This window comes from Oncorhynchus kisutch, linkage group LG18 (genome assembly GCF_002021735.2).
Source record: "Oncorhynchus kisutch isolate 150728-3 linkage group LG18, Okis_V2, whole genome shotgun sequence".
In the NCBI taxonomy this organism is placed as follows: domain Eukaryota; kingdom Metazoa; phylum Chordata; class Actinopteri; order Salmoniformes; family Salmonidae; genus Oncorhynchus; species Oncorhynchus kisutch.
The window spans coordinates 84488703-84512617 of record NC_034191.2 but is presented as its reverse complement, the minus strand read 5'-3'; the positions used below and the strand labels follow the sequence as shown (position 1 = coordinate 84512617).

General features: G+C 45.8%; 1 protein-coding gene across 1 annotated transcript in view; it reads right to left on the bottom strand.

The window, feature by feature from the left end:
• The window catches only part of dlec1 (DLEC1 cilia and flagella associated protein), a 120178-nt gene that overhangs the window by 54815 nt on the left and 41448 nt on the right, over positions 1–23915 (bottom strand). The window contains exons 15-20 of the mRNA XM_031796922.1: positions 23057–23249; positions 22738–22959; positions 21894–21987; positions 13143–13273; positions 3294–3554; positions 2971–3101 (exon numbers count right to left, since the gene is read on the bottom strand). Coding sequence (XP_031652782.1) covers positions 2971–3101; positions 3294–3554; positions 13143–13273; positions 21894–21987; positions 22738–22959; positions 23057–23249 — 1032 coding nt within the window. The remainder of the gene's footprint in view (positions 1–2970; positions 3102–3293; positions 3555–13142; positions 13274–21893; positions 21988–22737; positions 22960–23056; positions 23250–23915) is intronic.

The window sequence follows — 23915 nt, the reverse complement described above, 5'->3', positions numbered from 1 at the left end:
AGTACAGTTAGAGGTGACTGGAGACAGGACCAGTACAGTTAGAGGAGACAGGGCCAGTACAGTTAGAGGTGACTGGAGACAGAACCAGTACAGTTAGGTGACTGGAGACAGGGCCAGTACAGTTAGAGGAGACAGGGCCAGTACAGTTAGAGGAGACAGGACCAGTACAGTTAGAGGAGACAGGGCCAGTACAGTTAGAGGAGACAGGACTAGTACAGTTAGAGGAGACAGGGCCAGTACAGTTAGAGGAGACAGGGCCAGTACAGTTAGAGGAGACAGGGCCAGTACAGTTAGAGGAGACAGGACCAGTACAGTTAGAGGAGACAGGACCAGTACAGTTAGAGGAGACAGGGCCAGTACAGTTAGAGGAGACAGGACCAGTACAGTTAGAGGAGACAGGACCAGTACAGTTAGAGGAGACAGGGCCAGTACAGTTAGAGGTGACTGGAGACAGAACCAGTACAGTTAGAGGTGACTGGAGACAGGACCAGTACAGTTAGAGGTGACTGGAGACAGAACCAGTACAGTTAGAGGTGACTGGAGACAGGACCAGTACAGTTAGAGGTGACTGGATACAGGACCAGTACAGTTAGAGGTGACTGGAGACAGGACCAGTACAGTTAGATGTGACTGGAGACAGGACCAGTACAGTTAGATGTGACTGGAGACAGAACCAGTACAGTTACAGGTGACTGGAGACAGGACCAGTACAGGTGACTGGAGACAGAACCAGTACAGTTAGAGGTGACTGGAGACAGGACCAGTACAGGTGACTGGAGACAGGAGACAGAACCAGTTCAGTTAGAGGTGACTGGAGACAGGACCAGTACAGTTAGAGGTGACTGGAGACAGAACCAGTACAGGTGACTGGAGACAGAAACAGTACAGTTACAGGTGACTGGAGACAGGACCAGTACAGTTAGAGGTGACTGGAGACAGAACCAGTACAGGTGACTGGAGACAGAAACAGTACAGTTACAGGTGACTGGAGACAGGACCAGTACAGTTAGAGGTGGCTGGAGACAGAACCAGTACAGTTACAGGTGACTGGAGACAGGACCAGTACAGTTAGAGGTGACTGGAGACAGGACCAGTACAGTTAGAGGTGACTGGAGACAGGACCAGTACAGTTAGAGGTGACTGGAGACAGAACCAGTACAGGTGACTGGAGACAGGAGACAGAACCAGTACAGTTAGAGGTGACTGGAGACAGGACCAGTACAGTTACAGGTGTCTGGAGACAGGACCAGTACAGTTAGAGGTGACTGGAGACAGGACCAGTACAGTTAGAGGTGACTGGAGACAGGACCATTACAGTTAGAGGTGTCTGGAGACTGGAGACAGAACCAGTACAGTTAGAGGTGACTGGAGACAGGACCAGTACAGTTAGAGGAGACAGGACCAGTACAGTTAGAGGAGACAGGACCAGTACAGTTAGAGGAGACAGGGCCAGTACAGTTAGAGGAGACAGGACCAGTACAGTTAGAGGAGACAGGGCCAGTACAGTTAGAGGAGACAGGACCAGTACAGTTAGAGGAGACAGGGCCAGTACAGTTAGAGGTGACTGGAGACAGAACCAGTACAGTTAGAGGTGGCTGGAGACAGGACCAGTACAGTTAGAGGTGACTGGAGACAGAACCAGTACAGTTAGAGGTGACTGGAGACAGGACCAGTACAGTTAGAGGTGACTGGAGACAGGACCAGTACAGTTAGAGGTGACTGGAGACAGGACCAGTACAGTTAGACGTGACTGGAGACAGAACCAGTACAGTTACAGGTGACTGGAGACAGGACCAGTACAGGTGACTGGAGACAGAACCAGTACAGTTAGAGGTGACTGGAGACAGGACCAGTACAGGTGACTGGAGACAGGAGACAGAACCAGTTCAGTTAGAGGTGACTGGAGACAGGACCAGTACAGTTAGAGGTGACTGGAGACAGAAACAGTACAGTTAGAGGTGACTGGAAACAGGACCAGTACAGGTGACTGGAGACAGGACCAGTACAGTTACAGGTGACTGGAGACAGAACCAGTACAGTTAGAGGTGACTGGAGACAGAACCAGTACAGGTGACTGGAGACAGAAACAGTACAGTTACAGGTGACTGGAGACAGGACCAGTACAGTTAGAGGTGACTGGAGACAGAACCAGTACAGTTACAGGTGACTGGAGACAGGACCAGTACAGTTAGAGGTGACTGGAGACAGGACCAGTACAGTTAGAGGTGACTGGAGACAGGACCAGTACAGTTACAGAAGACAGGGCCAGTACAGTTAGAGGTGTCTGGAGACAGGACCAGTACAGTTAGAGGTGTCTGGAGACAGGACCATTACAGTTAGAGGTGTCTGGAGACAGGACCATTACAGTTAGAGGTGTCTGGAGACTGGAGACAGAACCAGTACAGTTAGAGGTGACTGGAGACAGGACCAGTACAGTTAGAGGTGTCTGGAGACTGGAGACAGAACCAGTACAGTTAGAGGTGACTGGAGACAGGACCAGTACAGTTAGAGGTGTCTGGAGACTGGAGACAGAACCAGTACAGTTAGAGGTGACTGGAGACAGAACCAGTACAGTTAGAGGTGACTGGAGACAGGACCAGTACAGTTAGAGGTGTCTGGAGACTGGAGACAGAACCAGTACAGTTAGAGGTGGCTGGAGACAGGACCAGTACAGTTAGAGGTGTCTGGAGACTGGAGACAGAACCAGTACAGTTAGAGGTGACTGGAGACAGAACCAGTACAGTTAGAGGTGTCTGGAGACAGAACCAGTACAGTTAGAGGTGACTGGAGACAGGACCAGTACAGTTAGAGGTGTCTGGAGACTGGAGACAGAACCAGTACAGTTAGAGGTGACTGGAGACAGAACCAGTACAGTTAGAGGTTGCTGATTCACAGATATAGATCTTGCTAGCTAATAAATTGATTTCCTATTGGTACAATTAGTGTTGAAGGCATAGGTGAAATCCTCACCATCCTTGGCCATTCTCCACAGCCAGCTCAAGCACGGTGTCAAAGTGTTGACAGAACAGGGGTCTGAAGAGGATGTCTACACTGCAGGAGGCCAGAGAGGGCAGCACTCCTTTACACGGCTGCACTGTGATCTAGCAACACAGGAGAAGAATACAAACACCAACAGAGGACAACAATGGGACTATCAGGTCTCAGTACAAACAGACAAACTGTTGTAAAACACTTACCAGGGCGACCAGAGGCAATACCTCAATATTACAGTATGTGTGATATTTCAGTGTTTTACTTTAACTTACCTTTAACTCACTTGTTAGTGTGTTTACCTGTGTGTGGTGGCTGTATGTCCTCTCTGCCTTCCCAGACTCCAGACTGTCTGTCCTCTCTGCCTTCCCAGACTCCAGACTGTCTGTCCTCTCTGCCTTCCCAGACTCCAGACTGTCTGTCCTCTCTGCCTTCTCTGGCCCCAGGCTCCAGAAGGCCTCTAGATGAGTGGTGTTGGTGAGGACCATGGTGGCCTGGGTCTGGTCACCTAGCTGCATTAGACCTAGGTCAAGACTGGGAACACTCACAGACACCTGCGGACCCTGGAACACACCAACACACACCGGAGGAGGTAGAGTTGGCGAGGTTACACAAAGATGAAGGATACGTCTGTTGTACTGGTAGAGCACTATACAATACTTTTCAGAATGTTTAACTGTCAGGTAATACTCTCCAATCAAATCTCGTGTTTAGAATGACTACCTCAGCGGATGACGCCGTTTAGACAGCTATGATATGAGTCTCTCTGAGAATGACTACCTCAGCGGATGACGCCGTTTAGACAGCTATGATATGAGTCTCTCTGAGAATGATTACCTCAGCGGATGATGTCGTTTAGACAGCTATGATATGAGTCTCTCTGAGACTAGCTCAGCGGATGATGCCGTTTAGACAGCTATGATATGAGTCTCTCTGAGAATGACTAGCTCAGCGGATGACGCCGTTTAGACAGCTATGATATGAGTCTCTCTGAGAATGACTAACTCAGCGGATGACGCCGTTTAGACAGCTATGATATGAGTCTCTCTGAGAATGACTAACTCAGCGGATGACGCCGTTTAGACAGCTATGATATGAGTCTCTCTGAGAATGACTAACTCAGCGGATGACACCGTTTAGACAGCTATGATATGAGTCTCTCTGAGAATGACTACCTCAGCGGATGATGCCGTTTAGACAGCTATGATATGAGTCTCTCTGAGAATGACTAACTCAGCGGATGACGCCGTTTAGACAGCTATGATATGAGTCTCTCTGAGAATGACTAGCTCAGCGGATGACGCCGTTTAGACAGCTATGATATGAGTCTCTCTGAGAATGACTACCTCAGCGGATGACGCCGTTTAGACAGCTATGATATGAGTCTCTCTGAGAATGACTACCTCAGCGGATGATACTGTTTAGACAGCTATGATATGAGTCTCTCTGAGAATGACTAGCTCAGCGGATGACGCCGTTTAGACAGCTATGATATGAGTCTCTCTGAGAATGACTAACTCAGCGGATGACGCCGTTTAGACAGCTATGATATGAGTCTCTCTGAGAATGACTAACTCAGCGGATGACGCCGTTTAGACAGCTATGATATGAGTCTCTCTGAGAATGACTAGCTCAGCGGATGACGCCGTTTAGACAGCTATGATATGAGTCTCTCTGAGAATGACTACCTCAGCGGATGACGCCGTTTAGACAGCTATGATATGAGTCTCTCTGAGAATGACTACCTCAGCGGATGATGCCGTTTAGACAGCTATGATATGAGTCTCTCTGAGAATGACTAGCTCAGCGGATGACGCCGTTTAAACAGCTATGATATGAGTCTCTCGGAGACTACCTCAGCGGATGACGCCGTTTAGACAGCTATGATATGAGTCTCTCTGAGACTACCTCAGCGGATGACGCCGTTTAGACAGCTATGATATGAGTCTCTCTGAGAATGACTAACTCAGCGGATGATGCCGTTTAGACAGCTATGATATGAGTCTCTCTGAGAATGACTACCTCAGCGGATGATGCCGTTTAGACAGCTATGATATGAGTCTCTCTGAGACTAGCTCAGCGGATGATGCCGTTTAGACAGCTATGATATGAGTCTCTCTGAGAATGACTACCTCAGCGGATGAAGCCGTTTAGACAGCTATGATATGAGTCTCTCTGAGAATGACTACCTCAGCGGATGACGCCGTTTAGACAGCTATGATATGAGTCTCTCTGAGAATGACTACCTCAGCGGATGATGCCGTTTAGACCGCTATGATATGAGTCTCTCTGAGAATGACTAGCTCAGCGGATGACGCCGTTTAGACAGCTATGATATGAGTCTCTCTGAGACTACCACAGCGGATGAAGCCGTTTAGACAGCTATGATATGAGTCTCTCTGAGAATGACTAACTCAGCGGATGATGCCGTTTAGACAGCTATGATATGAGTCTCTCTGAGAATGACTACCTCAGCGGATGACGCCGTTTAGACAGCTATGATATGAGTCTCTCTGAGAATGACTACCTCAGCGGATGATACTGTTTAGACAGCTATGATATGAGTCTCTCTGAGAATGACTAGCTCAGCGGATGACGCCGTTTAGACAGCTATGATATGAGTCTCTCTGAGAATGACTAACTCAGCGGATGACGCCGTTTAGACAGCTATGATATGAGTCTCTCTGAGAATGACTAGCTCAGCGGATGACGCCGTTTAGACAGCTATGATATGAGTCTCTCTGAGACTACCTCAGCGGATGACGCCGTTTAGACAGCTATGATATGAGTCTCTCTGAGAATGACTAACTCAGCAGATGATGCCGTTTAGACAGCTATGATATGAGTCTCTCTGAGAATGACTAGCTCAGCGGATGACGCCATTTAGACAGCTATGATATGAGTCTCTCTGAGAATGACTACCTCAGCGGATGACGCCGTTTAGACAGCTATGATATGAGTCTCTCTGAGAATGACTACCTCAGCGGATGATGCCGTTTAGACCGCTATGATATGAGTCTCTATGAGAATGACTAGCTCAGCGGATGACGCCGTTTAGACAGCTATGATATGAGTCTCTCTGAGAATGACTACCTCAGCGGATGACGCCGTTTAGACAGCTATGATATGAGTCTCTCTGAGAATGACTACCTCAGCGGATGATGCCGTTTAGACAGCTATGATATGAGTCTCTCTGAGAATGACTAGCTCAGCGGATGACGCCGTTTAGACAGCTATGATATGAGTCTCTCTGAGACTACCTCAGCGGATGACGCCGTTTAGACAGCTATGATATGAGTCTCTCTGAGAATGACTACCTCAGCGGATGATGCCGTTTAGACCGCTATGATATGAGTCTCTCTGAGAATGACTAGCTCAGCGGATGACGCCGTTTAGACAGCTATGATATGAGTCTCTCTGAGAATGACTAACTCAGCGGATGACGCCGTTTAGACAGCTATGATATGAGTCTCTCTGAGAATGACTAACTCAGCGGATGACACCGTTTAGACAGCTATGATATGAGTCTCTCTGAGAATGACTACCTCAGCGGATGATGCCGTTTAGACAGCTATGATATGAGTCTCTCTGAGAATGACTAGCTCAGCGGATGACGCCGTTTAGACAGCTATGATATGAGTCTCTCTGAGAATGACTACCTCAGCGGATGATGCCGTTTAGACAGCTATGATATGAGTCTCTCTGAGAATGACTACCTCAGCGGATGATACTGTTTAGACAGCTATGATATGAGTCTCTCTGAGAATGACTACCTCAGCGGATGATGCCGTTTAGACAGCTATGATATGAGTCTCTCTGAGAATGACTACCCCAGCGGATGACGCCGTTTAGACAGCTATGATATGAGTCTCTCTGAGAATGACTACCTCAGCGGATGACGCCGTTTAGACAGCTATGATATGAGTCTCTCTGAGAATGACTACCTCAGCGGATGATGCCGTTTAGACCGCTATGATATGAGTCTCTATGAGAATGACTAGCTCAGCGGATGACGCCGTTTAGACAGCTATGATATGAGTCTCTCTGAGAATGACTACCTCAGCGGATGACGCCGTTTAGACAGCTATGATATGAGTCTCTCTGAGAATGACTACCTCAGCGGATGATACTGTTTAGACAGCTATGATATGAGTCTCTCTGAGAATGACTAGCTCAGCGGATGACGCCGTTTAGACAGCTATGATATGAGTCTCTCTGAGAATGACTAACTCAGCGGATGACGCCGTTTAGACAGCTATGATATGAGTCTCTCTGAGAATGACTAGCTCAGCGGATGACGCCGTTTAGACAGCTATGATATGAGTCTCTCTGAGACTACCTCAGCGGATGACGCCGTTTAGACAGCTATGATATGAGTCTCTCTGAGAATGACTAACTCAGCAGATGATGCCGTTTAGACAGCTATGATATGAGTCTCTCTGAGAATGACTAGCTCAGCGGATGACGCCATTTAGACAGCTATGATATGAGTCTCTCTGAGAATGACTACCTCAGCGGATGACGCCGTTTAGACAGCTATGATATGAGTCTCTCTGAGAATGACTACCTCAGCGGATGATGCCGTTTAGACCGCTATGATATGAGTCTCTATGAGAATGACTAGCTCAGCGGATGACGCCGTTTAGACAGCTATGATATGAGTCTCTCTGAGAATGACTACCTCAGCGGATGACGCCGTTTAGACAGCTATGATATGAGTCTCTCTGAGAATGACTACCTCAGCGGATGATGCCGTTTAGACAGCTATGATATGAGTCTCTCTGAGAATGACTAGCTCAGCGGATGATGCCGTTTAGACAGCTATGATATGAGTCTCTCTGAGACTACCTCAGCGGATGACGCCGTTTAGACAGCTATGATATGAGTCTCTCTGAGAATGACTACCTCAGCGGATGATGCCGTTTAGACCGCTATGATATGAGTCTCTCTGAGAATGACTAGCTCAGCGGATGACGCCGTTTAGACAGCTATGATATGAGTCTCTCTGAGAATGACTAACTCAGCGGATGACGCCGTTTAGACAGCTATGATATGAGTCTCTCTGAGAATGACTAACTCAGCGGATGACACCGTTTAGACAGCTATGATATGAGTCTCTCTGAGAATGACTACCTCAGCGGATGATGCCGTTTAGACAGCTATGATATGAGTCTCTCTGAGAATGACTAGCTCAGCGGATGACGCCGTTTAGACAGCTATGATATGAGTCTCTCTGAGAATGACTACCTCAGCGGATGATGCCGTTTAGACAGCTATGATATGAGTCTCTCTGAGAATGACTACCTCAGCGGATGATACTGTTTAGACAGCTATGATATGAGTCTCTCTGAGAATGACTACCTCAGCGGATGATGCCGTTTAGACAGCTATGATATGAGTCTCTCTGAGAATGACTACCCCAGCGGATGACGCCGTTTAGACAGCTATGATATGAGTCTCTCTGAGAATGACTACCTCAGCGGATGACGCCGTTTAGACAGCTATGATATGAGTCTCTCTGAGAATGACTACCTCAGCGGATGATGCCGTTTAGACCGCTATGATATGAGTCTCTATGAGAATGACTAGCTCAGCGGATGACGCCGTTTAGACAACTATGATATGAGTCTCTCTGAGAATGACTACCTCAGCGGATGATGCCGTTTAGACAGCTATGATATGAGTCTCTCTGAGAATGACTAGCTCAGCGGATGACGCCGTTTAGACAGCTATGATATGAGTCTCTCTGAGACTACCTCAGCGGATGACGCCGTTTAGACAGCTATGATATGAGTCTCTCTGAGAATGACTAACTCAGCGGATGATGCCGTTTAGACAGCTATGATATGAGTCTCTCTGAGAATGACTAGCTCAGCGGATGACGCCATTTAGACAGCTATGATATGAGTCTCTCTGAGAATGACTACCTCAGCGGATGATGCCGTTTAGACAGCTATGATATGAGTCTCTCTGAGACTACCTCAGCGGATGATGCCGTTTAGACAGCTATGATATGAGTCTCTCTGAGAATGACTACCTCAGCGGATGACGCCGTTTAGACAGCTATGATATGAGTCTCTCTGAGAATGACTACCTCAGCGGATGATGCCGTTTAGACAGCTATGATATGAGTCTCTCTGAGAATGACTAGCTCAGCGGATGACGCCGTTTAGACAGCTATGATATGAGTCTCTCTGAGACTACCTCAGCGGATGACGCCGTTTAGACAGCTATGATATGAGTCTCTCTGAGAATGACTACCTCAGCGGATGATGCCGTTTAGACCGCTATGATATGAGTCTCTCTGAGAATGACTAGCTCAGCGGATGACGCCGTTTAGACAGCTATGATATGAGTCTCTCTGAGAATGACTAACTCAGCGGATGACGCCGTTTAGACAGCTATGATATGAGTCTCTCTGAGAATGACTAACTCAGCGGATGACACCGTTTAGACAGCTATGATATGAGTCTCTCTGAGAATGACTACCTCAGCGGATGATGCCGTTTAGACAGCTATGATATGAGTCTCTCTGAGAATGACTAGCTCAGCGGATGACGCCGTTTAGACAGCTATGATATGAGTCTCTCTGAGAATGACTACCTCAGCGGATGATGCCGTTTAGACAGCTATGATATGAGTCTCTCTGAGAATGACTACCTCAGCGGATGATACTGTTTAGACAGCTATGATATGAGTCTCTCTGAGAATGACTACCTCAGCGGATGATGCCGTTTAGACAGCTATGATATGAGTCTCTCTGAGAATGACTACCCCAGCGGATGACGCCGTTTAGACAGCTATGATATGAGTCTCTCTGAGAATGACTACCTCAGCGGATGACGCCGTTTAGACAGCTATGATATGAGTCTCTCTGAGAATGACTACCTCAGCGGATGATGCCGTTTAGACCGCTATGATATGAGTCTCTATGAGAATGACTAGCTCAGCGGATGACGCCGTTTAGACAGCTATGATATGAGTCTCTCTGAGAATGACTACCTCAGCGGATGACGCCGTTTAGACAGCTATGATATGAGTCTCTCTGAGAATGACTACCTCAGCGGATGATACTGTTTAGACAGCTATGATATGAGTCTCTCTGAGAATGACTAGCTCAGCGGATGACGCCGTTTAGACAGCTATGATATGAGTCTCTCTGAGAATGACTAACTCAGCGGATGACGCCGTTTAGACAGCTATGATATGAGTCTCTCTGAGAATGACTAGCTCAGCGGATGACGCCGTTTAGACAGCTATGATATGAGTCTCTCTGAGACTACCTCAGCGGATGACGCCGTTTAGACAGCTATGATATGAGTCTCTCTGAGAATGACTAACTCAGCAGATGATGCCGTTTAGACAGCTATGATATGAGTCTCTCTGAGAATGACTAGCTCAGCGGATGACGCCATTTAGACAGCTATGATATGAGTCTCTCTGAGAATGACTACCTCAGCGGATGACGCCGTTTAGACAGCTATGATATGAGTCTCTCTGAGAATGACTACCTCAGCGGATGATGCCGTTTAGACCGCTATGATATGAGTCTCTATGAGAATGACTAGCTCAGCGGATGACGCCGTTTAGACAGCTATGATATGAGTCTCTCTGAGAATGACTACCTCAGCGGATGACGCCGTTTAGACAGCTATGATATGAGTCTCTCTGAGAATGACTACCTCAGCGGATGATGCCGTTTAGACAGCTATGATATGAGTCTCTCTGAGAATGACTAGCTCAGCGGATGATGCCGTTTAGACAGCTATGATATGAGTCTCTCTGAGACTACCTCAGCGGATGACGCCGTTTAGACAGCTATGATATGAGTCTCTCTGAGAATGACTACCTCAGCGGATGATGCCGTTTAGACCGCTATGATATGAGTCTCTCTGAGAATGACTAGCTCAGCGGATGACGCCGTTTAGACAGCTATGATATGAGTCTCTCTGAGAATGACTAACTCAGCGGATGACGCCGTTTAGACAGCTATGATATGAGTCTCTCTGAGAATGACTAACTCAGCGGATGACACCGTTTAGACAGCTATGATATGAGTCTCTCTGAGAATGACTACCTCAGCGGATGATGCCGTTTAGACAGCTATGATATGAGTCTCTCTGAGAATGACTAGCTCAGCGGATGACGCCGTTTAGACAGCTATGATATGAGTCTCTCTGAGAATGACTACCTCAGCGGATGATGCCGTTTAGACAGCTATGATATGAGTCTCTCTGAGAATGACTACCTCAGCGGATGATACTGTTTAGACAGCTATGATATGAGTCTCTCTGAGAATGACTACCTCAGCGGATGATGCCGTTTAGACAGCTATGATATGAGTCTCTCTGAGAATGACTACCCCAGCGGATGACGCCGTTTAGACAGCTATGATATGAGTCTCTCTGAGAATGACTACCTCAGCGGATGACGCCGTTTAGACAGCTATGATATGAGTCTCTCTGAGAATGACTACCTCAGCGGATGATGCCGTTTAGACCGCTATGATATGAGTCTCTATGAGAATGACTAGCTCAGCGGATGACGCCGTTTAGACAACTATGATATGAGTCTCTCTGAGAATGACTACCTCAGCGGATGATGCCGTTTAGACAGCTATGATATGAGTCTCTCTGAGAATGACTAGCTCAGCGGATGACGCCGTTTAGACAGCTATGATATGAGTCTCTCTGAGACTACCTCAGCGGATGACGCCGTTTAGACAGCTATGATATGAGTCTCTCTGAGAATGACTAACTCAGCGGATGATGCCGTTTAGACAGCTATGATATGAGTCTCTCTGAGAATGACTAGCTCAGCGGATGACGCCATTTAGACAGCTATGATATGAGTCTCTCTGAGAATGACTACCTCAGCGGATGATGCCGTTTAGACAGCTATGATATGAGTCTCTCTGAGACTACCTCAGCGGATGATGCCGTTTAGACAGCTATGATATGAGTCTCTCTGAGAATGACTACCTCAGCGGATGACGCCGTTTAGACAGCTATGATATGAGTCTCTCTGAGAATGACTACCTCAGCGGATGACGCCGTTTAGACAGCTATGATATGAGTCTCTCTGAGAATGACTACCTCAGCGGATGATGCCGTTTAGACCGCTATGATATGAGTCTCTCTGAGAATGACTAGCTCAGCGGATGACGCCGTTTAGACAGCTATGATATGAGTCTCTCTGAGAATGACTAACTCAGCGGATGACGCCGTTTAGACAGCTATGATATGAGTCTCTCTGAGAATGACTAACTCAGCGGATGACACCGTTTAGACAGCTATGATATGAGTCTCTCTGAGAATGACTAGCTCAGCGGATGACGCCGTTTAGACAGCTATGATATGAGTCTCTCTGAGACTACCTCAGCGGATGACGCCGTTTAGACAGCTATGATATGAGTCTCTCTGAGAATGACTAACTCAGCGGATGATGCCGTTTAGACAGCTATGATATGAGTCTCTCTGAGAATGACTAGCTCAGCGGATGACACCATTTAGACAGCTATGATATGAGTCTCTCTGAGACTATCTCAGCGGATGACGCCGTTTAGACAGCTATGATATGAGTCTCTCTGAGACTACCTCAGCGGATGACGCCGTTTAGACAGCTATGATGAGTCTCTCTGAGAATGACTACCTTTGCGGATGACGCCGTTTAGACAGCTATGATATGAGTCTCTCTGAGAATGACTACCTCAGCGGATGATGCCGTTTAGACAGCTATGATATGAGTCTCTCTGAGAATGACTACCTCAGCGGATGACGCCGTTTAGACAGCTATGATATGAGTCTCTCTGAGAATGACTAACTCAGCGGATGATACTGTTTAGACAGCTATGATATGAGTCTCTCTGAGACTAGCTCAGCGGATGATGCCGTTTAGACAGCTATGATATGAGTCTCTCTGAGAATGACTAACTCAGCGGATGATACTGTTTAGACAGCTATGATATGAGTCTCTCTGAGAATGACTAACTCAGCGGATGATGCCGTTTAGACAGCTATGATATGAGTCTCTCTGAGAATGACTAACTCAGCGGATGATGCCGTTTAGACAGCTATGATATGAGTCTGTCTGAAAATGACTAACTCAGCGGATGATGCCGTTTAGACAGCTATGATATGAGTCTCTCTCACCTTGAAGGTGACCTGTATGACCAGAGCAACAGGTTGGTGATGGTGCTGAACATGACACAGCAGTCTGGATATGACCGCACCTGGTCGCCCTCCGGTCAGAACCAGCTCCAGGTCAAAACACTCGTTCATCTCTGGACCACAAACACACAGTCAACCAGTCAGACAACAGATCAGTTTACTAACCACTAGTCAGTCAACAGAGCATTCTATTAAATCGAATTGTATTTGTCACATGGTTATCAAATGTTAATGGTCACATACACATGGTTAGCAGATGTTATTGGTCACATGGTTAGCAGATGTTAATGCGAGTGTAGCGAAATGCTTGTTCTTCTAGTTCCGACAATGCAGTAATAACCAACGAGTAGTCTAACCTAACAATTCTACAACTACTACCTTATACACACAAGTGTAGAGGGATAAAGAATATGTACATAAAGATATATGAATGAGTGATGGCAAAGAACGGCATAGGCAAGATGCAGTAGATGGTATCGAGTACAGTATATACATATGAGATGAGTATGTAAACAAAGTGGCATAGTTTAAAGTGGCTAGTGATACATGTACAGTGGGGCAAAAAAGTATTTAGTCAGACACCAATTGTGCAAGTTCTCCCACTTAAAAAGATGAGAGAGGCCTGTAATTTTCATCATAGGTACCCTTCAACTATGACAGACAAAATGAGAAAAAGAAATCCAGAAAATCACATTGTAGGATCTTTTATGAATTTATTTGCAAATTATGGTGAAAAATAAGTATTTGGTCACCTACAAACAAGCAAGATTTCTGGCTCTCACAGACCTGTAACAACTTCTTCAAGAGGCTCCTCTCTCCTCCACTCGTTACCTGTATTAATGGCACCTGTTTGAACTTGTTATCAGTATAAAAGACACCTGTCCACAACCTCAAACAGTCACACTCCAAACTCCACTATGGTTTGGGAATGTTTTAATAGTTGCTGTGGGTACGACATCGCCCGATGCACTTTCTAATGAACTCACAGAATCAGCGTATTCCTCAATGTTGTTGTTGGACGCAATGAGGAAAATATCCCAGTCCACGTGATCGAAGCAGTCTTGAAGTGTGGAATCAGATTGGTCGGACCAGCGTTGAACAGACCTGAGCGCGGGAGCTTCTTGTTTTAGTTTCTGTCTGTAGGCTGGAAGCAACAAAATGGAGTCGTGGTCAGCTTTTCAGAAAGGAGGGCAGGGGAGGGCCTTATATGCGTCGCGGAAGTTAGAATAACAATGATCTAGGGTTTTACCAGCCCTGGTTGCACAATCGATATGCTGATAGAATTTAGGGAGTCTTGTTTTCAGATTAGCTTTATTAACCTGTCAGTCAACAGCCCAGTCTACTAACCAGTCAGTCAGTCAACAGCCCAGTCTACTAACCAGTCAGTCAGTCAACAGCCCAGTCTACTAACCAGTCAGTCAGTCAACAGCCCAGTCTACTAACCAGTCAGTCAGTCAACAGCCCAGTCTACTAACCAGTCAGTCAGTCAACAGCCCAGTCTACTAACCAGTCAGTCAGTCAACAGCCCAGTCTACTAACCAGTCAGTCAGTCAACAGCCCAGTCTACTAACCAGTCAGTCAGTCAACAGCCCAGTCTACTAACCAGTCAGTCAGTCAACAGCCCAGTCTACTAACCAGTCAGTCAGTCAACAGCCCAGTCTACTAACCAGTCAGTCAGTCAACAGCCCAGTCTACTAACCAGTCAGTCAGTCAACAGCCCAGTCTACTAACCAGTCAGTCAGCCAACAGACCAGTCTACTAACCAGTCAGTCAGTCAACAGCCCAGTCTACTAACCAGTCAGTCAGCCAACAGACCAGTCTACTAACCAGTCAGTAAACAGCAGGTTACTAGCCAGTGTACTAACCAGTCAGTCAACAGACCAGTCTACTACCCAGTCAGTCAACAGACCAGCCTACTAACCAGTCAGCCAACAGGCCAGTCTACTAACGGGTCTGCCAACAGACCAGTCTACTAACCAGTCAGTCAACAGACAAGTCTACCAACCAGTCAGTCAAGAGACTGTCTACTAACCAGTCAGTCAAGAGACCAATCTACTAACCAGTCAGTCAAGAGACCAGTCTAATAACCAGTCAGCTAACAGACCAGTCTACTAACCAGTCAGCCAACAGACCAGTCTACAAATCAGTCAGTCAAGAGACCAGTCTACTAACCAGTCAGTCAACATAAATCTACTAACCAGTCAGTCAGTCAACTGACCAGTCTACTAACCAGTCAGTCAACTGAACAGTCTACTAACTAGTCAGTCAACCGACCAGTCTACTAGACACATTAATCAGTCAGTCTACTAAAGCTACAGAGTTCTGCTGCACCTCTGCTAAATGTCTTGAAATGTATAATTCATGTTCATCTCTTATAAACAGTCTGGCTGAATCATGTCATGTACCTATTTCCCCAGCAAGGGGCTCCACCTCTATGATGTGACAATGGCATGTACCTATTTCCCCAGCAGGGGGCTCCACCTCTATGATGTGACCATGACATGTTCCTATTTCCCCAGCAGGGGCCTCCACCTCTATGATGTGACCATGGCATGTTCCTATTTCCCCAGCAGGGTCCTCCACCTCTATGCCATGACCTCATAGAGAATGGTAGAGGCCTCTAGTGGCCAAACTGAGTCAGGTTTGTAGGCCTCCTTGCTCGCACACACTTTTTCAGTTCTGCCCACAAATGTTCTATAGGATTGAGGTCAGGGCTTTGTGATGGCCACTCCAATACTTTGACTTTGCTGTCCTAAAGGCATTTTGCCACAACAATGGAAGTATGCTTGGGGTCATTGTCCATTTGGAAGACCCATTTGAAACCAAGCTTTAACTTCCTGACTGATGTCTTAAGATGTTGCTTCAATATATCCACATAATTTTCCTACCTCATGATGCCATCTATTTTGTGAAGTGCACCAGTCCCTCCTGCAGCAAAGCACCCCCACAACATGATGCTGCCACCCCCGTGCTTCACGGTTGGGATGGTGTTCTTCGGCTTGCCAGCCTCCCCCTTTTTCCTCTAAACATAACAATGGTCATTATGGCCAAACAGTTCTATTTTTGTTTCATCAGACCAGAGGACATTTCTCCAAAAAGTACAATCTTTGTCCCCATGTGCGGTTGCAAACCGTAGTCTGGATTTTTTATGGCGGTTTTGGAGCAATGGCTTATTCCTTGCTGAGCAGACTTTCAGGTTATAACGACTCGTTTTACTGTGGATATAGATACTTTTCTACCTGTTTCCAAGGTCCTTTGTTGTTGTTCTGGGATTGATTTGCACTTTCACACCAAAGTAAGTTCATCTCTAGGAGACCCTTCCTGAGCGGTATGACGGCTGCGTGGTCCCATGGTGTTTATACTTGCGTACTATTGTTTGTACAGATGAGCGTTTAAATTGTTCCCAAGGATGAGGTCTACAATTTTTTTATTGAGTTCTTGGCTGATTTCTTTTGATTTTCCCATGATGTCAACGAAAGAGGCACTGATTTGAAGGTAGGCCTTGAAATATATCCAGAGGTACGCCTCCAATTGACTCAAATGATGTCAATTAGCCTATCAGAAGCTCCTAAAGCCATGACATCATTTTAGTGAATTTTCCAAGCTGTTTAAAGGCGCAGTCAATGTAGTGTATGTAAACTTCTGACCCACTGGAATTGTGATACAGTAAATATTGTGATTAAGTGAAATAATCTGTCTGTTAACGATGGTTGGAAAAATGACTTGTGTCATGCACAAAGTACAGTGCCTTACGAAAGTATTCGGCCCCCTTGAACTTTGCGACCTTTCGCCACATTTCAGGCTTCAAACATAAAGATATAAAACTGTATTTTTTTGTGAAGAATCAACAACAAGTGGGACACAATCATGAAGTGGAACGACATTTATTGGATATTTCAAAATTTTTTAACAAATCAAAAACTGAAAAATTGGGCGTGCAAAATTATTCAGCCCCCTTAAGTTAATACTTTGTAGCGCCACCTTTTGCTGCGATTACAGCTGTAAGTCGCTTGGGGTATGTCTCTATCAGTTTTGCACATCGAGAGACTGACATTTTTTCCCATTCCTCCTTGCAAAACAGCTCGAGCTCAGTGAGGTTGGATGGAGAGCATTTGTGAACAGCAGTTTTCAGTTCTTTCCACAGATTCTCGATTGATTTCAGGTCTGGACTTTGACTTGGCCATTCTAACACCTGGATATGTTTATTTTTGAACCATTCCATTGTAGTTTTTGCTTTGTTTTGGATCATTGTCTTGTTGGAAGACAAATCTCCGTCCCAGTCTCAGGTCTTTTGCAGACTCCATCAGGTTTTCTTCCAGAATGGTCCTGTATTTGGCTCCATCCATCTTCCCATCAATTTTAACCATCTTCCCTGTCCCTGCTGAAGAAAAGCAGGCCCAAACCATGATGCTGCCACCACCATGTTTGACAGTGGGGATGATGTGGTCAGGGTGATGAGCTGTGTTGCTTTTACGCCAAACATAACGTTTTGCATTGTTGCCAAAAAGTTCAATTTTGGTTTCATCTGACCAGAGCACCTTCTTCCACATGTTTGGTGTGTCTCCCATGTGGCTTGTGGCAAACTTTAAACAACACTTTTTATGGATATCTTTAAGAAATGTCTTTCTTCTTGCCACTCTTCCATAAAGGCCAAATTTGTGCAATATACGACTGATTGTTGTCCTATGGACAGAGTCTCCCACCTCAGCTGTAGATCTCTGCAGTTCATCCAGAGTGATCATGGGCCTCTTGGCTGCATCTCTGATCAGTCTTCTCCTTGTATGAGCTGAAAGTTTAGAGGGACGGCCAGGTCTTGGTAGATTTGCAGTGGTCTGATACTCCTTCCATTTCAATATTATCGCTTGCACAGTGCTCCTTGGGATGTTTAAAGCTTGGGAAATCTTTTTGTATCCAAATCCAGCCCTGCATTAACGACCAAAATTGGCTAAAGAAAATTGTGATAAATGAAAAAGCATACCAGTTTCATTTACTCAGTACTTTGTTGAAGCACCTTAGGCAGCAACATCTTAAGATGTTGCTTCAATATATCCACATAATTTTCCTACCTCATGATGCCATCTATTTTGTGAAGTGCACCAGTCCCTCCTGCAGCAAAGCACCCCCACAACATGATGCTGCCACCCCCGTGCTTCACGGTTGGGATGGTGTTCTTCGGCTTGCCAGCCTCCCCCTTTTTCCTCTAAACATAACAATGGTCATTATGGCCAAACAGTTCTATTTTTGTTTCATCAGACCAGAGGACATTTCTCCAAAAAGTACAATCTTTGTCCCCATGTGCGGTTGCAAACCGTAGTCTGGATTTTTTATGGCGGTTTTGGAGCAATGGCTTATTCCTTGCTGAGCAGACTTTCAGGTTATAACGACTCGTTTTACTGTGGATATAGATACTTTTCTACCTGTTTCCAAGGTCCTTTGTTGTTGTTCTGGGATTGATTTGCACTTTCACACCAAAGTAAGTTCATCTCTAGGAGACCCTTCCTGAGCGGTATGACGGCTGCGTGGTCCCATGGTGTTTATACTTGCGTACTATTGTTTGTACAGATGAGCGTTTAAATTGTTCCCAAGGATGAGGTCTACAATTTTTTTATTGAGTTCTTGGCTGATTTCTTTTGATTTTCCCATGATGTCAACGAAAGAGGCACTGATTTGAAGGTAGGCCTTGAAATATATCCAGAGGTACGCCTCCAATTGACTCAAATGATGTCAATTAGCCTATCAGAAGCTCCTAAAGCCATGACATCATTTTAGTGAATTTTCCAAGCTGTTTAAAGGCGCAGTCAATGTAGTGTATGTAAACTTCTGACCCACTGGAATTGTGATACAGTAAATATTGTGATTAAGTGAAATAATCTGTCTGTTAACGATGGTTGGAAAAATGACTTGTGTCATGCACAAAGTACAGTGCCTTACGAAAGTATTCGGCCCCCTTGAACTTTGCGACCTTTCGCCACATTTCAGGCTTCAAACATAAAGATATAAAACTGTATTTTTTTGTGAAGAATCAACAACAAGTGGGACACAATCATGAAGTGGAACGACATTTATTGGATATTTCAAAATTTTTTAACAAATCAAAAACTGAAAAATTGGGCGTGCAAAATTATTCAGCCCCCTTAAGTTAATACTTTGTAGCGCCACCTTTTGCTGCGATTACAGCTGTAAGTCGCTTGGGGTATGTCTCTATCAGTTTTGCACATCGAGAGACTGACATTTTTTCCCATTCCTCCTTGCAAAACAGCTCGAGCTCAGTGAGGTTGGATGGAGAGCATTTGTGAACAGCAGTTTTCAGTTCTTTCCACAGATTCTCGATTGATTTCAGGTCTGGACTTTGACTTGGCCATTCTAACACCTGGATATGTTTATTTTTGAACCATTCCATTGTAGTTTTTGCTTTGTTTTGGATCATTGTCTTGTTGGAAGACAAATCTCCGTCCCAGTCTCAGGTCTTTTGCAGACTCCATCAGGTTTTCTTCCAGAATGGTCCTGTATTTGGCTCCATCCATCTTCCCATCAATTTTAACCATCTTCCCTGTCCCTGCTGAAGAAAAGCAGGCCCAAACCATGATGCTGCCACCACCATGTTTGACAGTGGGGATGATGTGGTCAGGGTGATGAGCTGTGTTGCTTTTACGCCAAACATAACGTTTTGCATTGTTGCCAAAAAGTTCAATTTTGGTTTCATCTGACCAGAGCACCTTCTTCCACATGTTTGGTGTGTCTCCCATGTGGCTTGTGGCAAACTTTAAACAACACTTTTTATGGATATCTTTAAGAAATGTCTTTCTTCTTGCCACTCTTCCATAAAGGCCAAATTTGTGCAATATACGACTGATTGTTGTCCTATGGACAGAGTCTCCCACCTCAGCTGTAGATCTCTGCAGTTCATCCAGAGTGATCATGGGCCTCTTGGCTGCATCTCTGATCAGTCTTCTCCTTGTATGAGCTGAAAGTTTAGAGGGACGGCCAGGTCTTGGTAGATTTGCAGTGGTCTGATACTCCTTCCATTTCAATATTATCGCTTGCACAGTGCTCCTTGGGATGTTTAAAGCTTGGGAAATCTTTTTGTATCCAAATCCAGCCCTGCATTAACGACCAAAATTGGCTAAAGAAAATTGTGATAAATGAAAAAGCATACCAGTTTCATTTACTCAGTACTTTGTTGAAGCACCTTAGGCAGCAATTACAGCATAGAGTCTTCTTGGGTATGACACGACAAGCTTGGCACACCTGTATTTGGGGAGTTTCTACCATTCTTCTCTGCAGATCCTATCAGGGTTGGATGGGGAGCATTGCTGCACAGCTATTTTCAGGTCTCTCTTGAGATCTTTGATCGGGTTCAAGTCTGGGCTCTGGCTGGGCCACTCAAGGACATTCAGAGACTTGTCCTGAAGCCACTCCTGCATTGTCTTGGCTGTGTGCTTAGGTTCGTTGTCTTGTTGGAAGGTGAACCTTCGCCCCAGTCAGAGCTCTGGAGCAGGTTTTCATCAAGGATCTCTCTGTACTTTGCTCCGTTCATCTTTCCTTTGGTCCTGACTAGTCTCCCAGTCCCTGCTGCTGAAAAACAACCTCACAGCATGATAATGCCACCACCGTGCTTCACCGTAGGGATGGTGCCAGGTTTCCTCAAGATGTGATGCTTGGTGTTCAGGCCAAAGAATTCAATCTTGGTTTAATCAGACCAGAGAATCTTGTTTCTCATAGTCTGAGAGTCCTTTAGGTGCCTATTGGTAAACTCCAAGCGGGCTGTTGTGCCTTTTACTGAGGAGTGGCTTCCGTCTGGTCACTCTACCATAAAGACCTGATTGGTGGTGCCGCAGAGATGGTTATCCTTCTGGAAGGTTCTCCCATTTCCACAGAGGAACTCTGGAGCTCTGTTAGTCAGAGTGACCATTGATCAAGGCCCTTCTTCCCCAATTGCTCAGTTTGGCTGGGCGGCCAGCTCTAGGAAGAGTCTTGGTGGATCCAAACTTCTTCCATTTAAGTATGATGGAGGCTACTGTGTTCTTGGGGACCTTCAATGCTGCAGACATTTTTTGGTACCCTTCCCCAGATCTGTGCCTCGACACAATCTTGTCTCTGAGCTTTACGGACAATTCCTTCGACCTCATGGCTTGGTTTTTGCTCTGACATGCACTGTCAACTGTGGGACCTTATATATGCAGGTGTGTGCCTTTCCAAATCATGTCCAGTCAATTGAATTTACCACAGGTGGACTCCAATCAAGTTGTAGAAACAGCTCAAGGATGATCAATGGAAACAGGATGCACCTGACTTCAATTTCAAGTCTCATAGCAAAGGGTCTGAATACTTATGTAGATAACATATTTCAGAACTTTTGTGAAACATCACAGACAGCACAGTTGAAAAATATATGGCAAATAGAAATAAAAACTGGATGGTTTTCAGAGATAGATGGGAGGGGTTGAGTGGAGCTGAAGGATGTGGACTAAATATATAGACTGTGTATTAAATGTATACAGTATGGATAAGCTGGAAGGATGGGGACTAAATAAATAGACTGTGTGTTAAATGTATACAGTATGGATAAGCTGGAAATATACGCCCAGGTGTTGTTGTTCATTTGTTTACTCCAATTAGGGGATGGGTGGTAGCGTTAGGGGGAAATAATAAAGGAAATAAATATATATATATATATACATATGTTATTTATTCATTGGCCTCTATCTATCTGTGTGTGACCATGATGTGTACCTATTTCCCCAGCAGGGGGCTCCACCTCCATGATGTGACAGTCACCACTCCTCTCCCAAAGGAAGGCGATTCTGGATCTGCTGTTGTTCCACATCTGAAGAGACAAAGACTACTGGTACCATGGTGGTCTGGAGAACAGACCATCAGAGACTACTGACACCATGGTGGTCTGGAGAAGAGAACAAAGACTACTGACACCATGGTGGTCTGGAGAAGAGAACAAAGACTACTGACACCATGGTGGTCTGGAGAAGAGAACAGACCATCAGAGACTACTGGTACCATGGTGGTCTGGAGAAGAGAACATAGACTACTGACACCATGGTGGTCTGGAGAAGAAAACAGACCATCAGAGACTACTGGTACCACGGTGGTCTTTAGAAGAGAACAGACCATCAGAGACTACTGGTACCATGGTGGTCTGGAGAAGAGAACAGACCATCAGAGACTACTGGTACCATGGTGGTTTGGAGAAGAGAACATAGACTACTGTACTTACCCTGTGGGCAAAGACATCACCAGTTCACCAAATGCTTTTGGACGTAAGCGCGTCACTTGCCCTATTTGGACGTAAGTGCTTCACTTGGCCAAATTAGGACGTAAGCGCGTCACTTGGCCAATTTGGATGTAAGCGCGTCACTTGGCCAATTTGGACGTAAGCGCTTCACTTGGCCAATTTGGACGTAAGCGCGTCACTTGGCCAATTTGGACGTAAGCGCTTTACTTGGCCATTTTGGACGTAAGCGCTTCACTTGGCCAATTTGGATGTAAGCGCTTCACTTGGCCAATTTGCCCACTGGGTAAACATAAAGTATCTCATTGATGTACTATCATAACTGATTACCTTGAAGCTCCTGCGGATGGTGGTGCCTATGAACACCTCTCCAGGGATATGAATAGAGTAAGGCTCCAACAGGACCTGGTAGGCCTGTGTCAACCCTTTGACCTCTATCTCCATGACAATCACATCGTTCACCTTGGGGGCGGTGTCCAGAGGTTCATCCTCTCTGGGCAGCTCTGGGACGTCCCTCACTACCAGGTGACACACACGGTGGTAGTCCATCAACTGGATAAAACACATCAACTTTTACTACACTGATGCACCTAGTGAATCACACCCTACAGCTACTCATGGTCCAGTCGGGTTAGAGGTCAGAGGTTACCTGCTGGGGCTGGTATGTAAGGAGGAACTCATGGTCCTGTAGGGGGGTTAGCAGGCCGGAGGCGGGGCTGACGTAGAACACGTCGTCATTGGCCAAGTGGTACTGGATGTGGGCGGGGTCAGGGATCTCCCCAGGGAGGAGGGTCTGCAAGTTGGGCTGCATGATCTGCCAATGGAACGCCAGCTCCAAGTGACTGACACACAGACATACATATAGAGAGAGAGCGAGAGAGAGACAGCGACACACAGAGAGAGAGAAGAAGCAGACAAAGAGAGAGTAGAAACAGACAGAGAGAGAGTAGAAACAGACAGAGAGAGAGTAGAAACAGACAGAGAGAGGGTAGAAACAGACAGAGAGAGAGTAGAAACAGACAGAGAGAGGGTAGAAACAGACAGAGAGAGAGTAGAAACAGACAGAGAGAGAGTAGAAACATACAGAGAGAGTAGAAACAGACAGAGACAGAGAGTAGAAACAGACAGAGACAGAGAGTAGAAACAGACAGGTCTATCAACGTGTTGTTGATGGTGGTTAGTTTAAGGGTTAGGGCAGGTAGCTGGTCTAACGTGTTGTTGTTGATGGTGGTTAGTTTAAGGGTTAGGGCAGGTAGCTGGTCTAACGTGTTGTTGTTGATGGTGGTTAGTTTAAGGGTTAGGGCAGGTAGCTGGTCTAACGTGTTGTTGTTGATGGTGGTTAGTTTAAGGGTTAGGGCAGGTAGCTGGTCTAACGTGTTGTTGATGGTGGTTAGTTTAAGGGTTAGGGCAGGTAGCTGGTCTAACGTGTTGTTGATGGTGGTTAGTTTAAGGGTTAGGGCAGGTAGCTGGTCTAACATGTTGTTGATGGTAGTTAGTTTAAGGGTTAG